At 44.1% G+C, this 9,867-nt stretch overlaps 1 protein-coding gene across 2 annotated transcripts in view; it reads left to right on the top strand.

Annotated features, from left to right (window-relative positions):
- Positions 1 to 933: 933 nt before the first annotated feature.
- prkd1 (protein kinase D1) overlaps positions 934 to 9,867 on the top strand; it is a 351,830-nt gene continuing 342,896 nt past the window's right edge. The window contains exon 1 of one of the 2 annotated variants that reach the window (XM_059956078.1): positions 934 to 1,969. In XM_059956078.1, the coding sequence (XP_059812061.1) occupies positions 1,772 to 1,969 (198 nt within the window). In that variant the 5' untranslated portion in view covers positions 934 to 1,771. The remainder of the gene's footprint in view (positions 1,970 to 9,867) is intronic. The other variant, XM_059956087.1, reaches the window with a different exon arrangement.

Here is a 9,867-nt window from a genome sequence, read left to right as displayed (position 1 = left end):
CACTACGGCGTGAATTTTGGATTACTGATCACGTGCACAACAAAGCGACCTTCACATCCATCCTCGGTTTATATTACCGACATCTCGAGTAAGAACAAGGGGATCTTCCACTAAAGTGGACAAACACTTCCAAAGGCGTGGCCTGTGATAATCTGCGGTGAGCATGTGCCTGTGGACTTCACAACCGACACAGTGTTATGTACAGGAAGGTGAAGGGCGTTTGACACGGTAATTTAATACTGATGGACGTAATATAGCAAAATTCGTTACTATCAAACAACAAAAGTTCCCAAAAGTTATCTTCTAATAACCACTACGCCAAACTCTGAAATCAACCGCTGGTGAGATAATCTTGCTGGCGATTGTTCGATAATGTTGATGAATGGTAACTGCAGACCTCTCCCAATATCACTTGGAATTCAACAGGTTCAAAAGTGGTATACACGATTTAGACACGGGGCATTGAAGACTGTACTAGAGCAAAGATATGGCGGGAGTCGGCTGTCTGAAATAAACCATACTGGTTGCGGCTCAGACATCAGGTTAGACACCAATCCCTCTCCCACAAAGCGCTCTGACAGCAAAGCAGTATTTTATCACAGACCGCGCTCCGAGTATTACTGAACCGTCCACACCTCAATACCCAGCCGAGGACTCAAATTTCCCAAGACATGGTAAATGCGAGCACTAGATCTGCTTTTATTTCTTTATACATCATTTGAGAATATTTATAAGGACGGCAATTAAGATAATAATTCTAAATAAAAGTGAAAGGGGCGGAACTGCCTCAAACAATCATCTCAGAATGACAGTTGACAAATGCCTGCGAGAAATGTTGATTATAGCCTTACACTACCCCAAGCCCTGCCCCTTGGATTTGCAATGCTAATAGACCCATATTGGAAAAGCAATAATTACGAGGAGGAGCTCCGTTCTTCACCAACTCCCGCCTTTCTCAGGGCAGAGTAACTGTAGCGCTCTCCAAGTGATAAGTGCCTCACACCGGGGCTACCCTGAGCCCGAACTGTTCACTTCAAAAATCTTTTCATCTCCCAAAGTGAAGAGAGAGAGTGAGAGACTATTACAGGGACAGAGACTTGAGTGAGGGGGTGGGGGTAAGCAAGCGAGGATGGAGTGATAGAGATAGACGGTGACAGAGACAGAAACATACAGGTACAAAAACGTAACAGAAGGCGAAAAGGAGATGGAGAGTACAAAAGCTCAGTACGATGTAAATAGGCAGAAATAGATAGATAGAGAGAGAGAGAGAGAGAGAGAGAGAGGGAGAGAGATACTCGTGGGAAAGGAAGTTGGAGATACATAGAAACTCCGACAGTTTTGGAGAAAGATAGAGTAGAGAGGGGGGGGGGGGAGAGTGAGAGAGAGAGAGGAGAAAGAGAGGGAGGAGAGAAAGAGTGTCAGTGTGTGAGAGAGAGAGAGGGAGAAAAGAGTGAGAGAGCGCGCTAGAGAGAAAGCAAGTAAGTAAGTAAAGGAGAGGGCGGAATTCACCTCCGTCCTATGGGAGCGCTCGAAGGAGGGCAGGAGGCAGCAGCGGGGCGCCACCAGTATCTGGTGACCGGCGCTCGGGTCGCCGCGCTGGGGGGATCGGCGCCCCGCTCGGCGCCCTCTCCCACACCTGCTTCCTGTCTGCCTTCTCACCCAGACCAGCCCCGTGTCGCCATCTTCCGTGTTACTGGCCGGCCGCAGAGTGCGGAATAAAGTTCAGCGGGAGAGGGCGAGCGCCTTACCGCCGCTCACACGGGACGGGCTGATGAACGCGGCTCCGGCTCTGCGGCCGCCGAGTCCCGGCTCGCCCCCGTCGCCGACCTCGGGAGCGCCGCGACTCTCCGGCCAGGGCATCTCCTTCTATATTCAGATCGGCCTGAGCAGGGAACCCGTCATCCTCGAATGCACCGACTTCTCCCTCGCACATGTCCGGGAAATGGCCTGTTCCATCGTGGATCAAAAGGTAACGGGACAAAGTTGGCGCGGTTAGCGGGAGTGGGAAGTCAGCGAGAAGAAGGAGAGAGAGAGAGAGTGAGGAGAGGAGAGAAAACAGGCGGACGACAGGGGAGTAGGAGGACGGTGGGGAAGGAGAGTAGAGGAGGCAGAATAGAAAAAAAGTAACCAGAGGAAGATGAAAGAAGTGGCAAAAAGAGGAGAGGGGAAAGGAGTAGGAGAAAAGGAAGCGGATGCAAGAGGGAGGGGAAGAGAAGGGTATGAGAGGAGAGGAGGAGTGAAGGAGGCGGTGAGAGGAAGGAGAAGAGGGAGAGCGCAAGAAAGAAATGAGAGGAAAGACGGGAGGGGGAAGGAAGGGGTGAGTGTAGTGAGTGTTGCATATATATGGAGCTGAGGTGGAAGATGGAAGATCAAGGGGAATGTGGGGGAGAGGATGGAGTGTTGTAAAAGTGAGGGATGGAATGTAATGAAATAGGTGGGAGGACGTCAGTGCAAGGGTTGTTGAAGGAGCAGAGATGAGCGTGTGGACATAATTGATGGGATAGAGGTAGGGCAGAGTTGAGGAAAGAAGGGAGGGCATGAAGATGTGGAAGGTAAAGGATGACATGTGAAAGGATGGTGTGAAAGGGAGCGAAGGAGAGGAGAAGGTCAATGAGGGAGGGAGCATGGTGGATGGAGCGAAAGAGAATTGCAGTAGAGGAACGTAACTGGTGAGGGGGGAGTGATGAATGAGCTGAAGAATTTGAAAAGGAGATGTGAAGGAATGGAGAGATGGGTGAGATTGAAAGCAGTTGAAATAGGAGGGCCCATGGATGCATTGGTAGTGGACTGGAGTGAGGAAGGGAGAGATAGGGATGGGAGTAGAGAAATGTGAGAAATACCTGGGTTTCAGCAATTAAGTTACAGAGAAAGGTTGAACAAGTTAGGTCTCTATTCATTGGAGCGTAGAAGGTTGAGGGGGGATTTGATCGAGGTATTTAAAATTTTGAGAGGGATAGATAGAGTTGACGTGAACAGGCTGTTTCCATTGAGAGTAGGGGAGATTCAAACTGGAGGACATGATTTGAGAGTTAGGGGGCAGAAGTTTAAGGGAAACACGAGGGGGTATTTCTTTACTCAGAGAGTGATAGCTGTGTGGAATGAGCTTCCTGTAGAAGTAGTAGAGGCCAGTTCAGTTGTGTCATTTAAGGTAAAATTGGATAGGTATATGGACAGGAAAGGAGTGGAGGGTTATGGGCTGAGTGCGGGTAGGTGGGACTAGGTGAGATTAAGGGTTCGGCACGGACTAGGAGGGCCAAGATGGCCTGTTTCCGTGCTGTGATTGTTATATGGTTATATGGTTAATTCATAAAAGGATAGAAGATTGGCTGGTGAGTGAGGAGACATGAGGACATGCAGTGTGTTGGGAGAAGAATGAGAAGTAGGGTGGAGAGAAGATAACAAGTTTTTAAGAGTAGAGGAGGGTGAATTAGTGAGAAGCCACTTGGGTAGTAGGGAGGAGGGAGACTTAAGGGAGGAGATGGCAGAGTAAGAGTGAAAAGAGGAGGGAAAGGATACAATGGGTGGAATGAGGAGTCGGATGAAGGAGGGAAGAGGAGAATTTGAATGAAAGCAGTAGAGGAAAGGAGGAAGAAATGGGGAAACAGGGACAGAGGGTCAAAAGTGGTTGGTGAATGATAAGGAGGAAGAGGGGAGGGCTAAGGGGCTGAGTGATTTGAAAGTGAGTAAGGAGATCAAGAGGATGGCAGGAGATAAAGATAAGGGAGTGGTGATTAGGGATGGATGTTGTGGGAGGGGGAAGAATGATCAGGAATGGAGTGAGATGAAAAGAGAGGAGTGAAGTTGTGGGAAGAATTGGAGAGAAGAGAATGGATAGGAAGCAGTGGGAAGGGTGATGATGTGGGCTAGAATCAATGTCAGAGGGATGTGGCTAATAGCAATAGAGGGAAAAGAGATGGGAGTGGGAAGGAAGAACAGGAAAGAAAGGAGATTGAGTATGGATTAGGCTGTAGTGAAATGGGGAACAGAGATGGTGAATGGTGAAGGAGAAGGTCATAGAGAAGGGAATTAGAGGCAATGGAGAAAGACTGTAGAGAATGATCTGAAACGGATGTTGACAGGAGGAGGGGGAAGCTCTCGGGATAGGGACTGTTGGAGGCACTGGGAGACAGGGAAGGTAATTGAAAAAATGTGTGAGAGGCAAACTAGACAAGGTGAATGGAGAGGGAGGCTGAATTAGTAAGAGCAAGGGATAGGCTGACAATAACTTTCAAGCTGTTGATAGTGGTATAACTCAGTGGTGGAGTTTTTACTATGAAAGAGACTGCTAGAAAAAATGCAGCTCATGTGGATACGACACAAGTTCACATTTGTTCTTTTGTGTGTGTTTGAGAATGTCAAGATTTAGTGCAGTGTGCTGTGTGTGTTCTTGTCATTGTTGCTGTGTGAGGCTTGTGAAATAAACTCTAGTTATCCTGCTGCTTGAATGGAGAGGGCTAGCTATCCCAGACCTCCCAGTTAGTGGCTGGATGTGTGATACTAGCATTGCAGCTCCTCATAAGGGGCTTAACTGCAGGTCTCTTCCATGGTGTGGATGCCATGAGTTTCTTCTTACTGAAGAGCTTTGCAGTTCGTTGTAACAATTGCATTTTGAATCTTTGTCTTTGTTGTTTTACAAGGGTTTACCAAATTTTAAGTTTCAATATGAAATCGAAATTAAGATCCTGCACAGCATTAAGAAAACATAATTTTTGCAAGTTTTACTTTGAGGCTAACCTTTTGGTGAAGGTGTACTCTATGTTGTACAGAAATATTGCAGAATTCTTAGAATGGGGTTTGAGAATTCAGAATGCTTCTTTTGGAAACCCCATGGATACAGCTTTGGGTGAATGTGGGAATGCTTGTGAAGTGTTGGCCTTGTCAGAATTGCAGAACTAATTTCTGCATAAAGTTTGAATGTTGGTATTCAAACTTTGACTTTCCACACTAAATTTGTTTTACGCAATAATCAAAATTTATAGGTAAGTATATTTTGAAGAAGACATAGGGGACTACAAGAGATTAAAAGTCCAGAGACTTAAAGAGGTTAGGCAAAGACCTGGCAAAAAAAAGAATAATCTCATCTATATGGTTGACATTTGTAAAGTTCTAAGATGCAGAGGGATCTGGATTTCCTCATCAAGATCCCCAAAGTGCTGATATGTAAGTAGGGGCTCTCTGGGTTACAAATGATCTGGCTTCAGGAAACCTAAATTTACTCAAACTCTCTCATATGTTATTAAGCATTCTTCAAGCTAGTAGTAATAAAAATCAAATATTTCATGTTATTCAATAGTGGGAGGATACAGTATACTGTATATTCAGGTTAATTATGGTTATGTTATGGTTATTATTCATTGAAATGAAAGAATTACATGCAGAACAATAAGATATGGTGTACTACAGGAAACTGACATTTTGATTTCAGAAGCAATTGGCATTCTGACAGTTTTCAGGAATGGAACCCTTACACAATCCATTTGAGAGGGTGGAGCAGAGACTTGCCAGGATGCTACCTGGATGTTTTAGGACGATAGTTTGGATGAGCTAGAGCTTTTCTCTTTGGAGTGAAGGAAGATAAGAGGTGACTTGGTAGAGCTGTACAAGATGATAAGAAGCATAGATTAAGTAGATGGCCAGAGACTTTTTCCCAGGACAGAACTGGCTAATATGAGGGGTTATAATTTTAAGGTGATTGAAGCAAAGTACAGAGAGGATGTCAGAAGTAATTTTTTTACCTGGGAAGTGGTGGCTGGATGGTATGCTCTGACAGTGGTGGTAGAGGAAAATGCATTAGGGACATTTAAGAGACTCTTAGATAGGCACATGGATGATAGAAGTGGAAGCTATGTGGGAGGGAAGGGTTAGGTTGATCAGAAAGTAGGTTAAATAGTCTGCACAATATCATGAGCTGAAAGGCTTCCACTGTGCTGCAATATTCTGTTGTCTATAACCCAAGGAATACCTGTAATTAAGAAAGTTAAAGAATTGTTATTGTTTTCTATGAAGAGAACCTAATACAAAAATAGGAGGTTATGCTGTGGTGAGACCTGATGTACTGTGTGTAGCATTGGTCTCCTATATGGAAATATGTTTGTGTGTTGAGAGTTAAGAGACCATTTTCTAGACTAATAGTTGGGATGAATGGGTTGTCATTTGAGGAAAAGTTGGGCAGGCAAGGCTTGCATCCAGTTGCGTTCAGAAGATTGAGAGGGACTTGAATTGAAGTGTACAAGATTCTTGTTAGGGTGAGGACATTGCCCCTTGCAAGAGTATATTCCCTCCAATGGGAGAATCTAGAACTAGGGGCTACTATTTAAAATAAGTTTGTCCACTTAAATATGAAGAGCTATGCTTTTTCAGTATGTCATTAGGCTACTTTCCTAAATGGGCACTGGAAGCACAGTCTTTGAAGACTACAAAAACAGAAGTAGTTAAGAATCAGATTTATTATCATTGACCTATGGCATGAAATTGGTTGTGGCTGCAGTACAGTGTCAGGATGTAAAAATCTATAATGTACAAACTAAACAGTGCAAAATAAAAGGAATAATGAAGTACTGTTCATGATCTGTTCAGAAGACCGATGGCAGAGGTGAAGAAGTTGTTATTAAATCATTGAGTATGGATCTCCAGGCTCCCTTACCTCTTTTCTGATGGTAGTAATGAGTAGAAGAAGTGACCTGGATGGTGAGGGTCTTAATGATTGGTAATGCTTTCTTGAGGCACTGTCAACTGAAGATGTCCATGATGATGGGGGTAGGGGTGGGGGTTATACCCATGATGGAGATGGCTTTACAGCCTCTTCCAATTCTGTATGATGGAGGTTCCATATCAGACTGTGATGGAACCAGTCAGAAAGCTCTCTACTGTATATCTATAGAAATGTACTAGTCTTTGGAGACATACCAACTGTGAAATTCCTGCTGGAGTAGAGCCACGGGCATATCTTCTTTATAAGTGCATTTTGTCTAAGAAGTTGACTATAAGACATAGGAGCAGAATTAGGCTATTAGGGCCATCAGGTCTGTTCCACCATTTGATCATGGCTGATTGTTATTTTCGCTCTCAACACCATTCTCCTGTCTTCTCCCCCTAACCTTTGACACCCTTAATTATCGAGGACCTATTAACCTCTGCTTTAAGTACACCAAATGGTGAGGTCTCCACAGCTGTCTGTGGCAGTGAATTCCACAGATTAAACCGCCTCCCCCAGCAAAATAAATTTCTCACTGCTTTTTGAAGGGGATATTCCTTCTATTCTAAAGCTGTGCACTCTGATCCTAAACTCTTGGAAACATCTTTTTCACATTCACTCTATCTAGGCCTTTCAATATTTGGTAGGTTTCAATGAGATCCCTCCTTATTCTTGTAACATGTTAACCCTTTCATGCCTGGGATCATTCTTGTCAATCTCCCTGGACCCTGTTGAATGCCAGGACATTTTTTTACTTGGATAAGGGAATCAAAGCTGTTCATAGTACTCTAAGTGCGTTCTGACTACATTTATGTAACGCTGTGCTAGAGAGGCCAGAGCTAACAAGATTGAACAGTCTAATATAGGACTAAGGAGTTGGCGTAGGAAGGAGGGCATAAGGTTTTTGGATCATTGAGCTTTGTACCAAAAGAGACAGTTTGCACCTGAACTGGAGGAGGACTGATATCTTAGTGGGAAGGTTTGTTAATGCAACAGTGGTGTTCCAGGGGAATGGGAACCGGTGTGCCAGAACAGTTAGTGGAGAGGTTGTGGAGGCAGATGTTGGTAAGACTTCAGACAAAGTTAGGAATCAAAAGTTTGAGTGTGTTGCGACTAGTGCCCTGAGCTGCGTATATTTAAATGCATGGAAAGGTGGATGATAGTGCTGAAGATAAGGTAGCTGGTTTACAAAGAGAGGCAATGTGTAATGAGGAGAGGCTGTTGATAGGGCCTAAATTGGGAACAGATGCTCTGAGGGATATGTGCGGAAGAAATGTGGCAAATGTTCTGGGGATATTTGTGTGGCGTTCTGCAATGGTATGTAACAAAGAGACACAGAAAGGATGGTAGGGTACAGGAACCGCGGTGTACAAAGGCTGTTAAAAATCTAGTCAAGATGAAAATAAAATCCTATGAAAGGTTCAAAAACTAGGTAGTGATAGATATCTAGAGTACTAAAAGGCAAGCAGGAAGGGTTTAAGAATGAAATTAGGAGAGCCAGAAGGGGCCATGAGAAAGCATTGGTGAGCAGATTAAAGAAAACCCCAAGACATTCTACAAGTATGTGAAGAGCAAGAGAATGAGACCTGAGAGAATAGGATCAATCAAGTGCGACAGTGGAAAAGTGTGTATGGAACCGGAGGAGATAGCAGAGGGACTTAATACTTTGCTTCAGTATGGCTGAAAGAAGAATATAGCTGGGAGCTTGATGTCCAAGGATACACATTGTGTCAAAAGGACAGGCAGGAAGGCTGAGTGGCTGGCATTGGTCTGTTGGGAAAAAATGAAATCAAATCATTAGAAAGAGATGACATAGGGTTGGAAGGTGTTGTGTCATTGGATAGAGCTAAGGAACTGCAAGGATAAAAAGACTGATGTGAGTGGCAAACAGACCCCCACACAGTAGTAAGGATGTCGTCTGCAAATTGCAGCGGGCGATAGAAAACACATGCCAAAAGGGCAATGTTACAATAGTCATAGGGGATTGGTAAGGTTGGTGCTGGATTCCAAGAGGGGGAATTTCTAGAATGTCTAGGATATGTTTAATAGAGTAGCTTATGGCAGCTCAAGGGAGGCTTTTCTGTTTGGCTGCCGGTGAGTAGGGGTGTTCCACAGGGGTCTGTATTAGGACTGCTTTTTACGTTATATGTCAGTGATTTGGGTGCTGGAATTGATAGCTCAGTGGTCAAGTTTGCAGACAATATGAAGATAGGTGAAGGGACAAGAAGTTTTGAGAGAGGTTACAGAAGGACTTGAATTAGGAGAATGGGCAAAGAAGTAGCAGATGGTATACAGTGTTGGGAAGTGTATGGTCATGCACTTTGGCAGAAGAAATAAAAGGGCTGACTAATTTCTAAATGGAGAAAAAATTCAAAAATCTGAAGGGCAGAAAGATTTGGGAGTTCTCATGCAGGATTCTCTGAAATTTGCAGGTTGAGTTGCTGGTGAGGAAGGCAAATGCGATATTAGTATTTGTTTCAAGAGGACTAGAATATAAAAGCAAAGATATAATGTTGAGACTTTATAAAGCACTGGTGAGGCCTCAGTTGGAGTATTATGAGCAGTTTTGGGCCCCTTATCTTAGAATTTGCTGAAACTGGAGAAGGTTCATAAAAATGTTTACAGGTTTGAACAGCTTGTCATATGAACAGCGTTTGATGGCTCTGGGCCTGTACTCACTAGTATTCAGGAGAATGAGGGTTGACCTATCGAATGATGAAAGGCCTTGATAGAGTGGATGTGGAGAGGATATTTCCTATGGTGGCAGAGTCTAAAGATTAGAGGACAGCCTCAGAATAGAGAGGTGTTCTTTTAGAATGGCGATGAAGAGGAATTTCTTCAGCCAGAGGGTGGTGAATCTCTAGAATTCTTTGCCGCAGGTAGCTGTGGAGGCCAAGTCTTTATGTATATTTAAGGGAATGGTTGATAGATTCTTGATTGGTCAGGACACGCAGGGATGTGGGGAGAAGGCAGGAGGTTGGGATTGAGAGAAAAACTGGATCAGCCATGATGAAATGGCGGAGTAGACTCGATGGGCCAAATGGTCTAATTCTGCTCCTATATTTTATGATCTTATAAAATCTCAGAATAACATTCTAGTTTTTATATCCTAGTCCTTTTATAATGAATGCTAACATTGCATTTGCCTTCCTTACTGATGACTCAACCTGCCA

This window comes from Hypanus sabinus, chromosome 2, assembly GCF_030144855.1.
Source record: "Hypanus sabinus isolate sHypSab1 chromosome 2, sHypSab1.hap1, whole genome shotgun sequence".
NCBI classification, from domain to species: Eukaryota; Metazoa; Chordata; class Chondrichthyes; order Myliobatiformes; family Dasyatidae; genus Hypanus; species Hypanus sabinus.
The sequence above is the reverse complement of the archived record's forward strand: the minus strand, read 5'-3'. Positions and strand labels throughout refer to the sequence as shown.